The sequence below is a fragment of the Heptranchias perlo genome, chromosome 18 (genome assembly GCF_035084215.1).
Source record: "Heptranchias perlo isolate sHepPer1 chromosome 18, sHepPer1.hap1, whole genome shotgun sequence".
In the NCBI taxonomy this organism is placed as follows: Eukaryota; Metazoa; Chordata; class Chondrichthyes; order Hexanchiformes; family Hexanchidae; genus Heptranchias; species Heptranchias perlo.
The window spans coordinates 57,515,923-57,539,562 of record NC_090342.1 but is presented as its reverse complement, the minus strand read 5'-3'; the positions used below and the strand labels follow the sequence as shown (position 1 = coordinate 57,539,562).

General features: G+C 50.6%; 2 protein-coding genes across 7 annotated transcripts in view; one reads left to right on the top strand and one right to left on the bottom strand.

Moving 5' to 3' along the window:
- The window catches only part of LOC137334892 (ras-related protein Rab-19-like), a 28,339-nt gene extending 8,531 nt beyond the window's left edge, over positions 1-19,808 (top strand). Inside the window, exons 3-4 of one of the 2 annotated variants that reach the window (XM_067999962.1) lie at positions 11,993-12,170; positions 19,146-19,808. In XM_067999962.1, coding sequence (XP_067856063.1) covers positions 11,993-12,170; positions 19,146-19,411 — 444 coding nt within the window. In that variant the 3' untranslated portion in view covers positions 19,412-19,808. Of the gene's footprint in view, positions 1-11,986; positions 12,171-19,145 lie in introns of both variants that reach the window. The other variant, XM_067999961.1, reaches the window with a different exon arrangement.
- A 1,373-nt stretch (positions 19,809-21,181) lies between these two features.
- LOC137334891 (haloacid dehalogenase-like hydrolase domain-containing 5) overlaps positions 21,182-23,640 on the bottom strand; it is a 38,494-nt gene continuing 36,035 nt past the window's right edge. For all 5 annotated transcript variants that reach the window (XM_067999958.1, XM_067999957.1, XM_067999956.1 and 2 more), the window contains one exon: positions 21,182-23,351. In XM_067999958.1, the coding sequence (XP_067856059.1) occupies positions 22,973-23,351 (379 nt within the window). In that variant the 3' untranslated portion in view covers positions 21,182-22,972. The remainder of the gene's footprint in view (positions 23,352-23,640) is intronic.

Below are 23,640 nucleotides of genomic sequence, written 5' to 3'. Positions count from 1 at the left end.
GTCCACACTGCCTCCAGCACACTCCCCATCACTCCCGTCCACACTGCCTCCAGCACACTCCCCATCACTCCCGTCCATACTGCCTCTAAAGCACCCCCCATCACTCCCATCCACACTGCCTCCAGCACACCCCCCATCACTCCCATCCACACTGCCTCCAGCACACTCCCCATCACTCCCATCCTCACTGCCTCCACCACACTCCCCATCACTCCCGTCCGCACTACCTCTAATACACTCCCCATCACTCCCATCCACACTACCTTTAACACACTCCCCATCACTCCCGTCCACACTGCCTCTAAATCCCTCCCCATCACTCCCGTCCACACTGCCTCTAACACACTCCCCATCATTCTTGTCCACAGTGCCTCTAACAAACTCCCCATCACTCCCGTCCACACTGCCTCTAACACACTCACCATCACTCCCATCCTCACTGCCTCTGACTCCCTCCTCATCACTCCCGTCCACATTGCCTCTCATTCACTCCCCATTGCTCCCGCACTCACTGCCTCTAACACACTCACCTTCACTCCTGTCCTCACTGCCTCTGACTCCCACCCCATCGTTGGCGTCCTCACTACCTTAACTCACTCACCATCACTGCCGTCCTCATTGCTCTGAGCCCTCTGATTATTTCCAGCCTCTAACTCATTCATTAGTTTCTGTTCCACATAGAATCATAGAAAGGTTACAGCATGAAAGGAGGCCATTCGGCCCATCGAGTCCGCGCCGGCTCAATGCAAGAGCAATCCAGCTAGTCCCACTCCCCCACCCTTTCCCTGTAGCCCTGCAAATTTTGTTCCTTCAAGTACTTATCCAGTTCCCTTTTGAAGGCCATGATTGAATCTGCCTCCACCACCCCCTCGGGCAGTGCATTCCAGATCATAACCACTCGCTGTGTAAAAAAAAAAGAAGTTTTTCCTCACGTCACCTTTGGTTCTTTTACCAATCACCTTAAATCTATGCCCTCTGGTTCTTCACCCTTCTACCAGTGGGAACAATTTCTATCTACTCTGTGAACTGGTGGGTCTGTCCTGCCGGTGGGACAGGACATACCCAGGGATGGTGATGGAAGAGTCTGGGACGTTGGCTGTAAGGTATGATTCTGTGAGTATCGCCCAACCATCTTCAGCTGCTTCATCAATGACCTTCCCTCCATCATAAGGTCAGAAATGGGGATGTTCGCTGATGATTGCACAGTGTTCAGTTCCATTCGCAACCCCTCAGATAATGAAACAGTCCTTGCCCGCATGCAGCAAGACCTGGAAAACATCCAGGCTGATAAGTGGCAAGTAATATTTGTGCCAGACAAGTACCAGGCACTGACCATCTCCAACAAGAGAGAGTCTAACCACCTCCCCTTGATGTTCAACGGCATTACCATCGCCAAATCCCCCACCATCACCATTGATCAGAAACTTAGCTGGACGAACCACATAAATACTGTGGCTACAAGAGCAGGTCAGAGGCTGGGTATTCTGCGGTGAGTGATTCACCTCCTGACTCCCCAAACCTTTCCACCATCTACAAGGTACAAGTCAGGAGTGTGATGGAATACTCTCCACTTACCTGGATGAGTGCAGCTCCAACAACACACAAGAAGCTCAACACCATCCATGACAAAGCAGTCCGCTTGATTGGCACCCCATCCACCACCCGAAACATTCACTCCCTCCACCACCGGCGCACCATGGCTGCAGTGTGTACCATCCACAGAATGCACTGCAGCAATTCGCCAAGGCTTCTTCGACAGCACCTCCCAAACCCGCAACCTCTACCACCTAGAAGGACAAGGGCAGCAGGCACGTGGGAACAACACCACCTGCACGTTCCCCTCCAAGTCACACACCATTCCGACTTGGAAATATATCGGCCGTTCCTTCATCGTCACCGGGTCAAAATCCTGGAACTCCCTTCCTAACAGCACTGTGGGAGAACCTTCACCACATGGACTGCAGCGGTTCAAGAAGGCGGCTCACCACCACCTTCTCAAGGGCAATTAAGGATGGGCAATAAATTCTGGCCTCGCCAGCGACGCCCACATCCCATGAACGAATAAAAAAAAAAGACCCTTCATGATTTTGAATACCTCTATCAAATCTCCTCGCAACCTTCCCTGTTCCAAGGAGAACAACCCCAGCTTCTCCAGTCTATCCACGTAACTAAAGTCCCTCATCCCTGGAATCATTCTAATAAACCTCTTCTGCACCCTAAGGCCTTCACATCTTTCCTAAAGTGCGGTGCCCAGAACTGGACACAATACTCCAATTGTGGCCGAACCAGTGTGTTCATCATGACTACCATACATTTGTACTCTATACCTCTATTTATAAAGCCCAGGATCTCGTATGCTTTTTAAACCGCTTCCTCAACCTGCCCTGCCACCTTCAATGATTTGTGCACATATATACCCCCAGATCTCTCTGTTCCTGTACCCCTTTTAGAATTGTGCCCTCTAGTTTATATTGCCTCTCCTCGTTCTTCCTACCGAAATGTATCACTTCGCATTTTTCTGCACTAAATTTCATTTGCTACGTGTCCGCCCATTCCACCAGGCTGCCTATGTCCTGTTGAAGTCTATCACTATCCTCCTCACTGTTCACTACATTTCCAAGTAGTGTGTTATCTGCAAATTTGGAAATTGTGCCCTCTACTCCCAAGTCCAGGTCATTAATATATTATCAAGAAAAGCAGTGGTCCCAGTACTGACCCCGGGGAACAGCACTGTACACCTCCCTCCAGTCCGAAAAAACAACCATTCACCACTGCTCTCTGTTTCCTGGCCCTTAGCCAATTCTGTATCCATGCTGCTACTGCCCCTTTATTCCATGGGCTGCAATCTTGATGACACGCCTACCCATCACTCCCGTCCACATTGCCTGTCACTCACTCCCCATCGCCTCCGTCCTCACTGCCTCGAACACACTCCCCATCACTCCCGACCTCACTGCCTCCAACACACTCCCCATCACTCCCGTCCACACTGCCTCTAACACACTCCCCATCACTCCCGTCCACACTGCCTCTAACACACTCCACATCACTCCCGACCTCACTGCCTCTAACACACTCCCCATCACTCCCGACCTCACTGCCTCTAACACACTCCCCATCACTCCCGACCTCACTGCCTCTAACACACTCCCCATCACTCCCGTCCACATTGCCTCTAACACACTCCCCATCACTCCCGTCCACATTGCCTCTAACACACTCCCCATCACTCCCGTCCACACTGCCTCTAACACACTCCACATCACTCCCGACCTCACTGCCTCTAACACACTCCCCATCACTCCCGTCCACACTGCCTCTAACACACTCCCCATCACTCCTGACCTCACTGCCTCTAACGCACTCCCCATCACTCCCGACCTCACTGCCTCTAACACACTCCCCATCACTCCCGACCTCACTGCCTCTAACACACTCCCCATCACTCCCGACCTCACTGCCTCTAACACACTCCCCATTACTCCCGTCCACACTGCCTCGAACACACTCCCATCCACACTACCTCTAACACACTCCCTATCACTCCCATCCAGATTACCTCGAACACGCTCCCCGTCACTCCCGTCCACACTACCTCTAACACACTCCCTATCACTCCCTCCAGATTACCTCCAACACGCTCCCTGTCACTCCCGTCCACACTGCCTCGAACACACTCCCATCCACACTACCTCTAACACACTCCCCATCACTTCCATCAACACTGCTTCCAGCACACTCCCCATCACTCCCGTCCACACTGCCTCTAACACACTCCCCATCACTCCCGTCCACACTGCCTCCAGCACACTCCCCATCACTCCCGTCCACACTGCCTCCAGCACATTCCCCATCACTCCCGTCCACACTGCCTCCAGCACATTCCCCATCACTCCCGTCCACACTGCCTCTAACACGCTCCCCATCACTCCCATTCACACTGCCTCTAACACACTCCCCATCACTCCCGTCCACACTGCCTCCAGCACACTCCCCATCACTCCCGTCCACACTGCCTCCAGCACGCTCCCCATCACTCCCGTCCGCACTACCTCCAGCACACCCCCCATCACTCCCATCCACACTGCCTCCAGCACACCCCCCATCACTCCCATCCACACTGCCTCCAGCACACCCCCCATCACTCCCATCCACACTGCCTCCAGCACAACCCCCATCACTCCCATCCACACTGCCTCCAGCACACCCCCCATCACTCCCATCCACACTGCCTCCAGCACACTCCCCATCACTCCCATCCACACTGCCTCCAGCACACTCCTCATCACTCCCGTCCACAATGCCTCCAGCACACTCCCTATCACTCCCGTCCACACTGCCTCCAGCACACTCCCCATCACTCCCGTCCACACTACCTCCAGCACACCCCCCATCACTCCCATCCACACTGCCTCCAGCACACTCCCCATCACTCCCATCCACACTGCCTCCAGCACACCCCGCATCACTCCCATCCACAATGCATCCAGCACAACCCCCATCAGTCCCATCCACAATGCATCCAGCACACTCCCCATCACTCCCATCCTCACTGCCTCCACCACACTCCCCATCACTCCCGTCCGCACTACCTCTAATGCACTCCCCATCACTCCCATCCAGATTACCTCTAACACACTCCCTATCACTCCCATCCAGATTACCTTTAACACACTCCCCATCACTCCCATCCACACTACCTCTAACACACTCCCTATCACTCCCGTCCAGATTACCTCTAACACACTCCCTATCACTCCCATCCAGATCACCTCCAACACACTCCCCATCACTCCCGTCCACACTGCCTCTAACACACTCCCTATCACTCCCGTCCAGATTACCACGAACACACTCCCTATCACTCCCATCCAAATTACCTCCAACACACTCCCCATCACTCCCGTCCACACTGCCTCTAACACACTCTTCATCACTCCCGTCCACAATGCCTCCAGCACACTCCCCATCACTCCCATCCACACTGCCTCCAGCACACTCCTTATCACTCCCGTCCACAATGCCTCCAACACGCTCCCCATCACTCCCATCCACACTGCCTCCAGCACAATCCCCATCACTCCCATCCACACTACCTCTAACACACTCCCCATCACTCCCTCCAGATTACCTCCAACACGCTCCCCGTCACTCCCGTCCACACTGCCTCTAACACACTCCCCATCACTCCCGTCCACACTGCCTCCAGCACACTCCCCATCACTCCCGTCCACACTGCCTCTAACACACTCCCCATCACTCCCATCCACACTGCCTCCAACACACTCCCGATCACTCCCATCCACACTGCCTCTAACACACTCCCCATCACTCCCGTCCACACTGCCTCGAACACACTCCCATCCACACTACCTCTAACACACTCCCCATCACTCCCATCCACACTTCCTCCAGCACACTCCCCATCACTCCCGTCCACACTGCCTCCAGCACACTCCCCATCACTCCTGTCCACACTGCCTCCAGCACACTCCCCATCACTCCCGTCCACACTGCCTCCAGCACACTCCCCATCACTCCCGTCCACACTGCCTCCAGCACACTCCCCATCACTCCCGTCCACACTGCCTCTAACACACTCCCTATCACTCCCTCCAGATTACCTCCAACACGCTCCCCGTCACTCCCATCCACACTACCTTTAACACACTCCCCATCACTCCCGTCCACACTGCCTCTAACACGCTCCCCATCATTCCCGTCCACAATGCCTCCAGCACACTCCCCATCACTCCCGTCCACAATGCCTCCAGCACACTCCCCATCACTCCCATCCACACTGCCTCCAGCACACCCCCCATCACTCCCATCCACACTGCCTCCAGCACACCCCCCATCACTCCCATCCTCACTGCCTCCACCACACTCCCCATCACTCCCGTCCGCACTACCTCTAATACACTCCCCATCACTCCCATCCACACTACCTCTAACAACACTCCCTATCACTCCCGTCCAGATTACCTCTAACACACTCCCTATCACTCCCATCCAGATTACCTCCAACACACTCCCCATCACTCCCATCCACACTGCCTCCAGCACACTCCCCATCACTCCCATCCTCACTGCCTCCACCACACTCCCCATCACTCCCGTCCGCACTACCTCTAATACACTCCCCATCACTCCCATCCACACTGCCTCTAACACACTCCCCATCACTCCCGTCCACAATGCCTCTAGCACACTCCCCATCACTCCCATCCACACTGCCTCCAGCACAATCCCCATCACTCCCATCCACACTACCTCTAACACACTCCCCATCACTCGCTCCAGATTACCTCCAACACGCTCCCCGTCACTCCCGTCCACACTGCCTCTAACACACTCCCATCCACATTACCTTCAGCACACTCCCCATCACTCCCATCCACACTACCTTTAACACACTCCCCATCACTCCCATCAACACTACCTTTAACACACTCCTCATCACTCCCATCCACACTGCCTCTAACACGTCCGTCATCTCTCCCGTCCACACTGCCTCTGAATCCCTCCCCATCACTCCCGTCCACATTGCCTCTAAATCCCTCCCCATCACTCCCGTCCACATTGCCTCTAAATCCCTCCCCATCACTCCCGTCCACACTACCTCTAACACACTCCCCATCATTCTTGTCCACAGTGCCTCTAACACTCCCCATCACTCTTGTCCACACTGCCTCTAACACACTCACCATCACTCCCATCCTCACTGCCTCTGACTCCCTCCTCATCACTCCCGTCCACATTGCCTCTCATTCACTCCCCATTGCTCCCGCCCTCACTGCCTCTAACACACTCACCTTCACTCCTGTCCTCACTGCCTCTGACTCCCACCCCATCGTTGGCGTCCTCACTACCTTAACTCACTCACCATCACTGCCGTCCTCATTGCTCTGAGCCCTCTGATTATTTCCAGCCTCTAACTCATTCATTAGTTTCTGTTCCACATAGAATCATAGAAAGGTTACAGCATGAAAGGAGGCCATTCGGCCCATCGAGTCCGCGCCGGCTCAATGCAAGAGCAATCCAGCTAGTCCCACTCCCCCACCCTTTCCCTGTAGCCCTGCAAATTTTGTTCCTTCAAGTACTTATCCAGTTCCCTTTTGAAGGCCATGATTGAATCTGCCTCCACCACCCCCTCGGGCAGTGCATTCCAGATCATAACCACTCGCTGTGTTAAAAAAAAAAGTTTTTCCTCACGTCACCTTTGGTTCTTTTACCAATCACCTTAAATCTATGCCCTCTGGTTCTTCACCCTTCCACCAGTGGGAACAATTTCTATCTACTCTGTGGACTGGTGGGTCTGTCCTGCCGGTGGGACAGGACATACCCAGGGATGGTGATGGAAGAGTCTGGGACGTTGGCTGTAAGGTATGATTCTGTGAGTATCGCCCAACCATCTTCAGCTGCTTCATCAATGACCTTCCCTCCATCATAAGGTCAGAAATGGGGATGTTCGCTGATGATTGCACAGTGTTCAGTTTCATTTGCAACCCCTCAGATAATGAAACAGTCCTTGCCCGCATGCAGCAAGACCTGGACAATATCCAGGCTGATAAGTGGCAAGTAACATTCGTGCCAGACAAGTGCAAGGCACTGACCATCTCCAACAAGAGAGAGTCTAACCACCTCCCCTTGATGTTCAACGGCATTACCATCGCCAAATCCCCCACCATCACCATCACCATTGATCAGAAACTTAGCTGGACGAACCACATAAATACTGTGGCTACAAGAGCAGGTCAGAGGCTGGGTATTCTGCGGCGAGTGATTCACCTCCTGACTCCCCAAACCTTTCCACCATCTACAAGGTACAAGTCAGGAGTGTGATGGAATACTCTCCACTTACCTGGATGAGTGCAGCTCCAACAACACACAAGAAGCTCAACACCATCCAGGATAAAGCAGCCCGCTTGATTGGCACCCCATCCATGACCCTAAACATTCACTCCCTTCACCACCGCCGCACTGTGGCTGCAGTGTGTACCATCCACAGAATGCACTGCAGCAATTCGCCAAGGCTTCTTCGACAGCACCTCCCAAACCCGCGACCTCTACCACCTAGAAGGACAAGGGCAGCAGGCACGTGGGAACAACACCACCTGCACGTTCCCCTCCAAGTCACACACCATTCCGACTTGGAAATATATCGCCGTTCCTTCATCGTCGCTGGGTCAAAATCCTGGAACTCCCTTTCTAACAGCACTGTGGGAGAACCTTCACCACACGGACTGCAGCGGTTCAAGAAGGCAGCTCACCACCATCTTCTCGAGGGCAATTAAGGATGGGCAATAAATTCTAGCCTCGCCAGCGACGCCCACATCCCATGAACGAATAAAAAAAAGACCCTTCATGATTTTGAATACCTCTATCAAATCTCCTCGCAACCTTCCCTGTTCCAAGGAGAACAACCCCAGCTTCTCCAGTCTATCCACGTAACTAAAGTCCCTCATCCCTGGAATCATTCTAATAAACCTCTTCTGCACCCTAAGGCCTTCACATCTTTCCTAAAGTGCGGTGCCCAGAACTGGACACAATACTCCAATTGTGGCCGAACCACTGTGTTCATCATGACTACCATACATTTGTACTCTATACCTCTATTTATAAAGCCCAGGATCTCGTATGCTTTTTAAACCGCTTCCTCAACCTGCCCTGCCACCTTCAATGATTTGTGCACATATATACCCCCAGATCTCTCTGTTCCTGTACCCCTTTTAGAATTGTGCCCTCTAGTTTATATTGCCTCTCCTCGTTCTTCCTACCGAAATGTATCACTTCGCATTTTTCTGCGCTAAATTTCATTTGCTACGTGTCCGCCCATTCCACCAGGCTGCCTATGTCCTGTTGAAGTCTATCACTATCCTCCTCACTGTTCACTACATTTCCAAGTAGTGTGTTATCTGCAAATTTGGAAATTGTGCCCTCTACTCCCAAGTCCAGGTCATTAATATATTATCAAGAAAAGCAGTGGTCCCAGTCCTGACCCCTGGGGAACACCACTGTACACCTCCCTCCAGTCCGAAAAAACAACCATTCACCACTGCTCTCTGTTTCCTGGCCCTTAGCCAATTCTGTATCCATGCTGCTACTGCCCCTTTATTCCATGGGCTGCAATCTTGATGACACGCCTACCCATCACTCCCGTCCACATTGCCTGTCACTCACTCCCCATCGCCTCCGTCCTCACTGCCTCTAACACACTCCCCATCACTCCCGTCCACATTGCCTGTCACTCACTCTCCATCGCCTCCGTCCTCACTGCCTCTAACACACTCCCCATCACTCCCGACCTCACTGCCTCTAACACACTCCCCATCACTCCCGACCTCACTGCCTCTAACACACTCCCCATCACTCCTGACCTCACTGCCTCTAACACACTCCCCATCACTCCCGTCCACATTGCCTCTAACACACTCCCCATCACTCCCGACCTCACTGCCTCTAACACACTCCCCATCACTCCCGACCTCACTGCCTCTAACACACTCCCCATCACTCCCGACCTCACTGCCTCTAACACACTCCCCATCACTCCCGACCTCACTGCCTCTAACACACTCCCCATCACTCCCGACCTCACTGCCTCTAACACACTCCCCATCACTCCTGACCTCACTGCCTCGAACACACTCCCCATCACTCCCGACCTCACTGCCTCTAACACATATAAAAGCCCCAAACTGCTTGATTAGATTCCACTCGGTAACTCACTCCCGGGCTTCTGTTCTTTATGTAGACACCCTGAACCCCTCGATTAGATTCCAGCCTGTAACTCACTCCTGGGCACCTTTTATTCAATATATAAACCTTCGAACCCCTCGATTAAATTCCAGCCTGTAATGCACTCCTAAGTATCTGTAATTGTGTATATATACCCCTCGAATCACTTGATTAAGTTCCATCCTGTAACTTACACCCGGGTATCTGTTATTCAACATAAAAACTATCAAACCTCCTGATTGGTTTCCCACGTGTAACTCACTTTCAGGTATCTGTTATTCTACATGTAAACCCCCTGACCCCGAACCCCTCGATTAGATTCCAGTCTGTAACTCAATCCCGGGTATCTGTTATTCTATATATAAACCTCCCGAACCCCTCGATTGGATTCCAGCCTGTAACTCACTCCCGGGTATCTGTTATTCTATATATAAATCCCCCCGAACCCCTCTATTAGATTCCAGCCTGTAACTCACTCCCGGGTATCTGTTAATCTATATATAAACCCCCGAACCCCTCGATTGGATTCCAGCCTGTAACTCACTCCCGGGTATCTGTTATTCTTTATATAAACCCCCCGAACCCCTCAATTAAATTCTAAACTGTAATTCATTCCCGGGTATCTGTTATTCTTTATATAAACACTCCGAACCCCTCGATTAGATTCCAGCCTGTAACTCACTCCCGGGTATCTGTTAATCTATATATAAACCCCCGAACCCCTCGATTGGATTCCAGCCTGTAACTCACTCCCGGGTATCTGTTAATCTATATATAAACCCCCGAACCCCTCGATTGGATTCCAGCCTGTAACTCACTCCCGGGTATCTGTTATTCTATATATAAATCCCCCCCGAACCCCTCGATTAGATTCCAGCCTGTAACTCACTCCCGGGTATCTGTTATTCTATATATAAACCCCCCGAACCCCTCAATTAAATTCTAAACTGTAATTCATTCCCGGGTATCTGTTATTCTATATATAAACCCCCCCCCACCACGAACCCCTTGATTAGATCCCAGCCTGTAACTCACTCCCGGGTATCTGTTATTCTATATATAAACCCCCCCGAACCCCTCGATTAGATTCCAGTCTGTAACTCACTCCCGGGTATCTGTTATTCTATATATAAACCCCCCCGAACCCCTCGATTAGATTCCAGTCTGTAACTCACTCCCGGGTATCTGTTATTCTATATATAAACCCCCCCGAACCCCTCGATTAGATTCCAGCCTGTAACTCACTCCCGGGTATCCGCTATTCTATATATAAATAGGGTTAGATGAAGAATGGTTGGAGGAGGCTTGTGTGGAGCATGTACACTGGCATGGACCTGTTGGGCCGAATGGCCTGTTTCTAGCTGTACATTCTTTGTCAACTACTCGAATCCTTCAATTAGATCTCAGCCTGTAACTCACTCCCAGGTATTTGTTATAAAAACAGAAAATTCTGGAAATACTCAGCAAGTCAGGCAGCATCTGTGGAGAAAGAAACAGAGTTAACGTTTCAGGTCGATGACCTTTTATTAGACTGGAATAAGTTAAGTATTTAACAGTTTTTTAAGCAAGTACAGAGCCAGGAAAGGGTGGGGGGTGCGCGTGGGGGAAGAGATTAAGGGGAGAGGAGGAAAGAACAAAAGGGACGGTCTGTGTTTGGATGGAGGGCAGGAGTGATTAATTGACAAAAGGGATGATAGTGCAAGGCAAGGAGGGAGGTAATGGGACAAGGAAAGAAACAGGTATCTGTTATTCTATACATGAACCCCCTGAACCCTTCGATTAGATTCCAGCCTGTAGCTCACTCCCAGGTATCTAGTCTTCGACATATAAACCACTTGTTGTTACAAGCCCTGTGCAGGTGTGCAAGTCGCCTGATGGAGTTTGGACTTCCATTTGGTCCCACTCCCCTCCCACTCTCACTGCTCCCTGTGGGCCTGGGCCACACACACCTTAAGGTACAAGATTTAACTCCTGGGATCTACAGTTTGCAGCCACACTGCTTGTTGGTCAGGGCTGTTGTTAATTAAGCACTTGAAACAGTTTAAAATCAGCTTGAATTAATTCAGATTTTAGCCTGTGCAAAGATTAAACAGTAACTTAATTTTCATTTCAATGTAACAGTGCATTAGATTTACTCGATATTCCACATTTTAACAGAGGACAGTAATGGACTGTAAGCTACTAAGAGCCCAGAGCCCTGTCCTGGGGCTGGTTGAGCATTAACTGGTGTGTTTGTCCTGTGAAGGTGCAGGTGTGGGACACGGCCGGGCAGGAGCGATTCCGGACCATCACACAGAGCTACTATCGGAGTGCTCACGGAGCCATGATCGCGTACGACATCACCAAACAATCCTCCTTCAACTCCGTGCCACACTGGGTCAACGAGATCCAGCGGTACGGGGCCGCAAACGTCGTCCAGATGCTGATTGGTAGGCTTGAGCACAGATGTTTATATTTGTCAAACAATGTAATTGTGATACTATGAAATAGAGTTTGAGAATCACCCACCCACCGACAGAGGTCACAGGTCACCAGTCAGTGAAGGGCGGGGATCACAGGTCAATGGTCAGCAGGGGTCGGGGATCAATGATCAGACTGGTGAAATGGGCAGAGACATGGCAGATGAAATTTAATGCAGAGAAGTGCAAAGTGATACATTTTGGTGGAAAGAATGAGGAGAGGCAATATGAACTAAAGGGCACAATTTTAAAGGGGGTGCAGGAACAGAGAGACCTGGGAGTATATGTACACAAATCGTTGAAGGTAGAAGGAAAGGTTGAGAAGGCTGTTAAAAAAGCATACGGATCCTGGGCTTTATTAATAGAGGCATAGAGTACAAAAGCAAGGAAGTCATGCTAAACCTTTAGGCCTCAGCTGGAATATTGTGTTCAATTCTGGGCATCACACTAATAAGGGTATGGTAGCATAGTGGTTATGTTACTGGACGAGTAATCCAGAGTCATGAGTTCAAATCCCGCCACGGCAGCTGGGGAGTTTAAATTCAATTAATTAAATTCAATTAATTAAATAAAATCTGGAATTAAAATACTAGTATCAGTAACGGTGGCCATGAAACTACCGGATTGTCGTAAAAACCCATCTGGTTCACTAATGCCCTTTAGGGAAGGAAACCTGCCGTCCTTACCCGGTCTGGCCTATATGTGACTCCAGACCCACAGCAATGTGGTTGATTCTTAATTGCCCTCTGAAATGGCCTAGCAAGCCACTCAGTTGTAAAATCTCACTAAAAAAAGGCATAATTAGAATAAAACCGGACAGACCACCCGGCATCAGACCACTGGGCACTGGACACGACAAAGGCAAACCAAACCCAGTCGACCCTGCAAAGTCCTCCTCACTAACATCTGGGGACTTGTGCCAAAATTGGGAGAGCTGTCCCACAGACCAGTCAAGCAACAGCCTGACATAGCCATACTCACAGAATCATACCTTTCAGCCAATGTCCCAGACTCTTCCCTCACCATCCCTGGGTATGTCCTGTCCCACCAGCAGGACAGACCTACCAGAGGTGGTGGTACAGTGATATACAGTCAGGAGGGAGTGGCCCTGGGAGTCCTCAACATTGACTCTGGACCCCATGAAATCTCATGGCATCGGGTCAAACATGGGCAAGGAAACCTCCTGCTGATTACCACCTACCGGCTTCCCTCAGCTGATGAATCAGTCCTCCCCACTTGGAAGAAGCACTGAGGGTAGCAAGGGCACAGAATGTACTCTGGGTGGGGGACTTCAATGTCCATCACCAAGAGTGGCTCAGTAGCACCACTACTGACTGAGCTGGCCGAGTCCTGAAGGACATAGCTGCCAGACTGGGCCTGCGACAGGTGGTGACCAAAACAACACGAGGGAAAAACTTACTTGACCTTGTCCGCACCAATCTACCTGTCGCAGATGCATCTGTCCATGACAGTATTGGTAGGAGTGACCACCGCACAGTCCTCGTGGAGACGAAGTCCCGCCTTCACACTGAGGACACCATCCAACGTGTTGTGTGGCACTATCACCATGCTAAATGGGATAGATTCAGAACAGATCTAGCAGCTCAAAACTGGGCATACATGAGGCGCTGTGGGCCATCAGCAGCAGCAGAATTGTATTCCAGCACAATCTGTAACCTCATAGCCCGGCATATTCCTCACTCTACCATTACCAACAAGCCAGGGGATCAACCCTGGTTCAAGGAGGAGTGTAGAAGAGCATGCCAGGAGCAGCATCAGGCGTACCTAAAAATGAGTTGCCGACCTGGTGAAGCTACAACTCAGGACTACATGCATGCTAAACAGCGGAAGCAACATGCTATAGACAGAGCGAAGCGATTCCACAACCAACGGATCAGATCAAAGCTCTGTAGTCCTGCCACATCCAGTTGTGAATGGTGGTGGACAATTAAACAACTAATGGGAGGAGGAGGCTCTGTAAACATCCCATCCCCAATGATGGCGGAGTCCAGCATGTGAGTGCAAAAGACAAGGCTGAAGCGTTTGCAACCATCTTCAGCCAGAAGTGCCGAGTGGATGATCCATCTCGGCCTCCTCCCGATATCCCCAACATCACAGAAGCCAGTCTTCAGCCAATTCAATTCACTCCATGTGATATCAAGAAAAGGCTGAGTGCACTGGATACAACAAAGGCTATGGGCCCCGACAACATCCCAGCTGTAGTGCTGAAGACTTGTGCTCCAGAACTAGCCGTGCCTCTAGCCAAGCTGTTCCAGTACAGCTACAACACTGGCATCTACCCGACAATGTGGAAAATTACCCAGGTATGTCCTGTCCACAAAAAGCAGGACAAATCCAATCCGGCCAATTACCGCCCCATCAGTCTAATCTCAATCATCAGAAAAGTGATGGAAGGTGTCGTCGACAGTGCTATCAAGTGGCACTTACTCACCAATAACCTGCTCACTGATGCTCAGTTTGGGTTCCGCCAGGACCACTCGGCTCCAAACATGGACAAAAGAGCTGAATTGCAGAGGTGAGGTGAGAGTGACTGCCCTTGACATCAAGGCAGCATTTGACCGAGTGTGGCACCAAGGAGCCCTAGTAAAATTGAAGTCAATGGGAACCAGGGGCTGGAGTCATACCTAGCACAAAGGAAGGTGGTAGTGGTTGTTGGAGGCCAATCATCTCAGCCCCAGGACATTGCTGAAAGTGTTCCTCAGGGCAGTGTCCTAGGCCCAACCATCTTCAGCTGCTTCATCAATAACCCTCCCTCCAACATAAGGTCAGAAATGGGGATGTTCGCTGATGATTGCACAGTGTTCAGTTCCATTTGCAACCCCTCAGATAATGAAGCAGTCCGTGCCCGCATGCAGCAAGACCTGGACAACATTCAGGCTTGGGCTCATAAGTAGCAAGTAACATTCGTGCCAGGCAATGACCATCTCCAACAAGAGAGAGTCTAACCACCTCCCCTTGACATTCAATGGCATTACCATCGCCGAATCCCCCACCATCAACATCCTGGGGGTCCACCATTGACCAGAAACTTAACTGGACCAGCCATACTGTGGCTACAAGAGCAGGTCAGAGGCTGGGTATTCTGCGGCGAGTGACTTACCTCCAAACTCCCCAAAGCCTTTCCACCATCTACAAGGCACAAGTCAGGAGTGTGATGGAATACTCTCCACTTGCCTGGATGAGTGCAGCTCCAACAACACTCAAGAAGCTCGACACCATCCAGGACAAAGCAGCCCGCTTGATTGGCACCCCATCCACAACCCTAAACATTCACCCCCTTCACCACCGGCGCACTGTGGCTGCAGTGTGTACCATCCACAGGATGCACTGCAGCAACTCACCCAGGCTTCTTCGACAGCACCTCCCAAACCCACAACCTCTACCACCTAGAAGGACAAGAGAAGCAGGCACATGAGAACAACACCAACTGCACGTTCCCCTCCAAGTCACACACCATCCTGACTTGGAAATATATCGCCGTTCCTTCATCGTCGCTGGGTCAAAATCCTGGAACTCCCTTCCTAACAGCACTGTGGGAGAACCTTCACCACATGGACTGCAGCGGTTCAAGAAGGCAGCTCACCACCACTTTCTCAAGGGCAATTAGGGATGGGCAATAAATGCTGGCCTCGTCAGCAACGCCCACATCCCATGAACGAATAAAAAAAAGGATGTCAAGGCCTCAGAGAAGGTGCAGAAGAGATTTACTAGAATGGTACCAGGGATGAGAGACTTCAGTTATGTGGAGAGACTGGAGAAACTGGGCTTGTTTTCCTCAGGACAGAGGAGGTTAAGAGGAGATTTGATAGAGGTGTTTGAAATGATGAATGGTCTTGATAGAGTAAATAAGGAGTAACTGTTTCCAGTGGCAGAAGGGTCGGTAACCAGAGGACACAGATTTAAGGCAAAAGAACCAGAGGCGACATGAGGGAAAAATTTTTATGCAGCAAGTTGTAATGATCTGGAACACACTGCCTGAAAGGGTGGTGGAAGCAAATTCAATAGTATCTTTCAAAAGGGAATTGGATAAATAGTTGAAGAGAAAAAATGGGCAGGAGAATGGGACTAATTGGATAGCTCTTTCAAAGAGCCAGCACAGGCACGATGGGCCGAATGGGCTCCTGTGTTGTACCAACTATGATACTATGTGATTGTATCTGGGACTGGTTCTGCTGGAGATGTGGTTGTATATCTGGGACTGATCCTGCTGGAGATGTGGTTGTATATCTGGGACTGGTTCTGCTGGAGGTGTGGTTGTATATCTGGGACTGATCCTGCTGGAGATGTGGTTGTATATCTGGGACTGGTTCTGCTGGAGGTGTGGTTGTATATCTGGGACTGGTTCTGTTGGAGGTGTGGTTGTATATCTGGGACTGATCCTGCTGTAGATGTGGTTGTATATCTGGGACTGGTTCTGCTGGAGGTGTTGTTGTATATCTGGGACTGGTTCTGTTGGAGGTGTGGTTGTATATCTGGGACTGATCCTGCTGGAGATGTGGTTGTATATCTGGGACTGGTTCTGCTGGAGATGTGGTTGTATATCTGGGACTGATTCTGCTGGAGGTGTGGTTGTATATCTGGGACTGATCCTGCTGGAGATGTGGTTGTATATCTGGGACTGGTTCTGTTGGAGATGTGGTTGTATATCTGGGACTGGTTCTGCTGGAGGTGTGGTTGTATATCTGGGACTGGTTCTGCTGGAGGTGTGGTTGTATATCTGGGACTGGTTCTGCTGGAGGTGTGGTTGTATATCTGGGACTGGTTCTGTTGGAGATGTGGTTGTATATCTGGGACTGGTTCTGCTGGAGGTGTGGTTGTATATCTGGGACTGGTTCTGCTGGAGGTGTGGTTGTATATCTGGGACTGGTTGTGTTGGAGATGTGGTTGTATATCTGGGACTGGTTCTGCTGGAGGTGTGGTTGTATATCTGGGACTGGTTCTGCTGGAGATGTGGTTGTATATCTGGGACTGGTTCTGTTGGAGATGTGGTTGTATATCTGGGACTGATCCTGCTGGAGATGTGGTTGTATATCTGGGACTGATCCTGCTAGAGATGTGGTTGTATATCTGGGACTGATCCTGCTGGAGGTGTGGTTGTATATCTGGGACTGATCCTGCTGGAGATGTGGTTGTATATCTGGGACTGATCCTGCTGGAGGTGTGGTTGTATATCTGGGACTGGTTCTGCTGGAGATGTGGTTGTATATCTGGGACTGATCCTGCTAGAGATGTGGTTGTATATCTGGGACTGATCCTGCTGGAGATGTGGTTGTATATCTGGGACTGGTTCTGCTGGAGATGTGGTTGTATATCTGGGACTGATTCTGCTGGAGATGTGGTTGTATATCTGGGACTGATTCTGCTGGAGATGTGGTTGTAGATCTGGCACTGATCCTGCTGGAGGTGTGGTTGTATATCTGGGACTGGTTCTGTTGGAGATGTGGTTGTATATCTGGGACTGATCCTGCTGGAGATGTGGTTGTATATCTGGGACTGGTTCTGTTGGAGATGTGGTTGTAGATCTGGCACTGATCCTGCTGGAGATGTGGTTGTATATCTGGGACTGATCCTGCTGGAGATGTGGTTGTATATCTGGGACTGGTTCTGTTGGAGATGTGGTTGTATATCTGGGACTGATCCTGCTGGAGATGTGGTTGTATATCTGGGACTGATCCTGCTGGAGATGTAGTTGTATATCTGGGACTGATCCTGCTGGAGATGTGGTTGTAGATCTGGGACTGATCCTGCTGGAGATGTGGTTGTATATCTGGGACTGGTTCTGTTGGAGATGTGGTTGTATATCTGGGACTGATCCTGCTGGAGATGTGGTTGTATATCTGGGACTGATCCTGCTGGAGATGTGGTTGTACATCTGGGACTGATCCTGCTGGAGATGTGGTTGTATATCTGGGACTGATCCTGCTGGAGGTGTGGTTGTATATCTGGGACTGGTTCTGCTGGAGATGTGGTTGTATATCTGGGACTGATCCTGCTGGAGATGTGGTTGTATATCTGGGACTGATCCTGCTGTAGATGTGGTTGTATATCTGGGACTGATCCTGCTGGAGGTGTGGTTGTATATCTGGGACTGGTTCTGTTGGAGATGTGGTTGTATATCTGGGACTGATCCTGCTGGAGATGTGGTTGTATATCTGGGACTGATCCTGCTGGAGATGTGGTTGTATATCTGGGACTGATCCTGCTGGAGGTGTGGTTGTATATCTGGGACTGGTTCTGCTGGAGATGTGGTTGTATATCTGGGACTGATCCTGCTGGAGATGTGGTTGTATATCTGGGACTGGTTCTGCTGGAGATGTGGTTGTATATCTGGGACTGGTTCTGCTGGAGATGTGGTTGTATATCTGGGACTGATCCTGCTGGAGATGTGGTTGTATATCTGGGATTGATCCTGCTGGAGATGTGGTTGTATATCTGGGACTGATCCTGCTGGAGGTGTGGTTGTATATCTGGGACTGGTTCTGCTGGAGATGTGGTTGTTTTTCTGGGACTGATCCTGCTGGAGGTGTGGTTGTATATCTGGGACTGGTTCTGTTGGAGATGTGGTTGTATATCTGGGACTGATCCTGCTGGAGATGTGGTTGTATATCTGGGACTGATCCTGCTGGAGGTGTGGTTGTATATCTGGGACTGGTTCTGCTGGAGGTGTGGTTGTATATCTGGGACTGATCCTGCTGGAGATGTGGTTGTATATCTGGGACTGATTCTGCTGGAGGTGTGGTTGTATATCTGGGACTGATCCTGCTGGAGATGTGGTTGTATATCTGGGACTGATTCTGCTGGAGGTGTGGTTGTATATCTGGGACTGATCCTGCTGGAGATGTGGTTGTATATCTGGGACTGGTTCTGCTGGAGATGTGGTTGTATATCTGGGACTGATCCTGTTATTCCTGTCTGCCCGTTTAGGGAACAAAGCTGATTTGAAGGAGAGGCGCGAGGTTCCGTTCGAGGAGGCCTGCAATGTGGCGGAGAAGTTTGGGCTGTTGGCGGTGCTTGAGACCTCGGCCAAAGAGGCTCAGAATGTTGAGGAGGCCTTTCTGCTGATGACGCGAGAGCTGTTGGCAAGGAATGGTCTGCACTTGTCCAATGAGAGTGCTCGGAGCACGCTCCACCTGGATTCGCGGCCGGTGACTGCCTCAGTGACCACCAACAGAAGTTCGTGCTCCTGCTGACCACAACCGAGCTGCAATTGATGCAGGGTTTGAACCATGCCGCATTATCGGTGGAGCCCACAGTTTAATTCCTGCAACACAACAGTCTCCAGAGTGACCCGATCCTTCACCTGGAGCAGATAGTTGAGATAAGAGACACTGGACTGGAGGTCCAAGGATTACTGTGTGATTGGCCGCAGTGGTACTTGTTCCTCCATCTCTTGAACACGGTGTCTCTGATTAAAACCCATGTCATTTCTTGGGGCTTTGCTGAAAAGCACCCTGTAGAATAGGGGTGTGACGTGCTCACTGCAGTAGCTCGTGGCCATCATACAGTCATTCTTTTGGAGTGAAATACATTCCACCAAATGTGACTGCTGCAGGGCAGAGTGTTCTAATAAAGTCACATTACACACCTTGTAGGGTCTTATTCATTTTCTTGTGTCAGCTGTGACTCAGTGGGTCGCACTCTCAACTCTGAGTCAGAAGGTCGTGGGTTCAAATCCCACTCCAGAGACTTCAGTACATCATTCAGGCTGACACTCCCAGTGCAGTACTGAGGGAGTGCTACACTGTTGGAAGTGCTGTCCTTTGGATGAGATGTTAAGTCGAAGCTCCGTCTGCCCAGCATTATCGGAAGGAGAGCAGGAGAGTTCTCCCAGTGTCCTGCCAATATTTACCCCTCAACCAACATCACTAAAAAACAGATCAGAGGCATCCTCTCCGTACTGCCCCTCCGACAGTGCCAGCCTTGATTATGTAATCAAGTCTCTGGAGTGGTACTCGCAGGCGAGAGTGCTACCACTGAGGTACACTGACACTCAAATGAAGAGTGAAACCAAGCGAGGGCAGTCCCACTCAGCTGGACGACGGAAGACGGGTGTTGGAGGAGGATGGTGTGGTCAACCATGTCAAAGCCTGCAGACAGGTCGAGAAGGAGGGGTGGTGATCGCAGTCACAGAAGATGGCTGGGGCTATTTCAATGCTGTCGAAAGATGGATTTGGGACGAGACAACATGTTCCAGGACTTGAGAGGAAAGAGAGGTTGGAGATGGGGCGGTAATTTGCAAGGACAGAGGTGTCCAGGGTGAGTTTTTTTGAGGAAGTGGGTGATGACTGCAGATTGGCTTGGGCTAGAGCAAGGGAGGGAAGAGGCAGCTGCACAAATGGTCTCCATCTTAATGACAAGTCCATGAGGTGAGGGTAGAGGGGGCAGGGGAGAGGGGCTTATGGGTGGTAGGCGATGGTTATCTTTGCATTCCAGGATGATCCTGGAGCAGTGGCTGGTTTTGGTAGAGGAGAGTGAGGCCTGGTAGCGTTTGATGTGATGGATGGTAAACCAGATACTCTCAAATACCCATCCCTTGGACTTGAGGGAGTGAAGATGGGGGCAGTATCGAGGAGAGGGAACAAAAGTGAAGGACTGAGAAAATCGAGGCCCAAAGGCAGTTAGTAACTTGGGTTGATAGGGGATAGTGATTATGGGTGGTGACGGATACGAGGAAGTGGTCTTGTCACTGACCAAGACCGTTGGAGTAATTGGAAACCTCAGGAGAGTGGGAGAGCCAGGACAATAGAGTAGCAACAAGTCAACCAGTCCTGGGCCTTTCCTGCTCTCTGTGGGGGGGGCTCGGGCCCACACTGGGTGAGATCAGTAATTCAGCACAGGCCGGGGACAAGCCTGGGCCTTTCCTGCTCTGTGTGCAGCTCAGTACCGCACAAAGTGATTTACCCCATTCTTAAATCTGGTAACAAAATGCAAGTTAAAAACATTTTTTTTCCCCAAACCAATTTATTGTTATCAATTATTTATTGATTTAATTTAAGTTACACATGGTTAACTGGACCGTGCAATAATACAATATCTAAAAAAGCTGCTAAATTCCTAATGAACTATCGGAGTCACAGAACAACTGGAAGGACCCGGTTCCTCAGGGACAGGAGAACCCAGAGACATTCTGACAATGTGTAATGAGTGGGTCTTTCAGCAGCCTTCCCAGCTCGTACTGAAACGTGATCAGAAAGCTCTTTTAGTACCTTGCTACTGGGAACAACTTACATTTATGTAGAGCCTTTAATGTAGGAAACCGTCACAAGGCGCTTCACAGGGACATTATCAAACAAAAACTAACGCCGAGCCACAAGAGGTATTAGGACAGGAACTTGGTCAAAGAGGTAGGTTTTAAGGAGGGTCTTAAAGAGGGAGACATAGGCGGAGAGGTTTAGGGAGGGAATTCCTTAGATTAGCACCTAGGCAGCTGAAGGCACGGCCGCCAATGGTGGGGTGAAGGGAGTGGAAGATGCACAAAAGGCCAGAATTGGAGGAGCGCAGAGATCTCAGAGGGTTGTGGGGCTGGAGGGAGTTACAGAGATAGGGAGGGGCAAGGCCATGGAGGGATTTGAAAACAAGGATCAGAATTTTAAAATCGAGGGGTTGCCGGAGCGGGAACTCATGTAGGTCAGTGAGCACAGGGGTGATGGGAGAATGGGACTTGGTGTGAGTTAGGATACGGGCAGCAGAATTTTGGATGAGCTCAAGTTTATGGGAGGCCGGCCAGGAGAGCATTGGAATAGTCCAGTCTGGAGGTAACAAAGGCATGGATGAGGGTTTCAGCAGCAGATGACCTGAGGCGGGGGCGTTGTTACGGAGGTGGAAGTGGGCGGTCTTGGTGATGGAGCGGATGTGTGGTCAGAAACTCATTTCAGGGTCAAGGTTGCGAGGGAGAGGGATGGAGTCGGTAGCTAGGGAACGGAGTTTGTGGCAGGGACCGAAGACACCATCCTCCTAACACAGGGTGATATTACACCTCAAAACACCATCCTCCTAACACAGGGTGATATTACACCTCAAAACACCATCCTCCTAACACAGGGTGATATTACACCTCAAAACACCATCCTCCTAACACAGGGTGATATTACACCTCAAAACACCATCCTCCTAACACAGGGTGATATTACACCTCAAAACACCATCCTCCTAACACAGGGTGATATTACACCTCAAAACACCATCCTCCTAACACAGGGTGATATTACACCTCAAAACACCATCCTCCTAACACAGGGTGATATTACACCTCAAAACACCATCCTCCTAACACAGGGTGATATTACACCTCAAAACACCATCCTCCTAACACAGGGTGATATTACACCTCAAAACACCATCCTCCTAACACAGGGTGATATTACACCTCACTCCCAGATATGTTATTCTATATAGAAACCACCCGAACCCCTCGCTTAAATTCCAGCCTCTTCTTCTCCATGTACCAGAGGCTGATAATGAGAGTGGTTGTGTACATAAAGTTTGGACAGGCTGCTCATTTATACTGAGGTTTGTACACAGCTGGCTGTGTGTTACAAGTGGCACTTTGCTGAGTTTGATTTTGTTGCTTTGTTCTGCTGCTCTATAACCCAGACTTGCATCTCCCACTCCCTGGTAACCTCCCCAGCTCTCAGGCATGGTGGTGTAGAGTGAGAATGCATAAGGAGTGGACATGAATAAAACGCTGCAGCAGTAACCCTGGTCCCAGCCAAGGTGTTCTGCTGTTCTTCTGCAATCTTTTATTTTGAATGCTAGTCTCTATTTTCCTCTCTGAAAACCAGGTCGACAGCCTCGTTCACATCCTGCACCTCGAAGCTGGGCTCCACCAGGCTGGGGTCAAAGTGGAAGTCCCTGTGCCCATGGAACACCGTCTCTGTCACGCTGACACTGGGGTCGCAGGGCAGCTGTTCATGGCGGCTGTACACCCCAGTGCACACCAGGATCGACTTGCAGCTCTCGATGGCGCTGCCCGCCAGCTTACCCTCGTGTACTGGACCTATTCCAGGCACTTCCTCCTGGCCCTCCAGCATGCCACCTGCTGCCACTTTGGCCGGAACGGGCAGTTTGTGGGCACTCTGTATGTAGCGATTGTACAGGTTGGCACCATAGATGTCAGTCATTGGGTTGTCCCTGTTAGAAATAAACACAGAACAGGAGGATTGACATGCGAGCTACACACGGTGAGAACAATCAGACACCAGGAGGTGACGAGCACACACCCAATCTCCTCATTTCATACACATGCTCCCAGGGCAGGTACAGCACAGGTTAGATACAGAGTAAAGCTCCCTCCACACTGTCCCATCAAACACTCCCAGGGCAGGTACAGCACGGGTTAGATACAGAGTAAAGCTCCCTCTACACTGTCCCATCAAACACTCCCAGGGCAGGTACAGCTCGGGTTAGATACAGAGTAAAG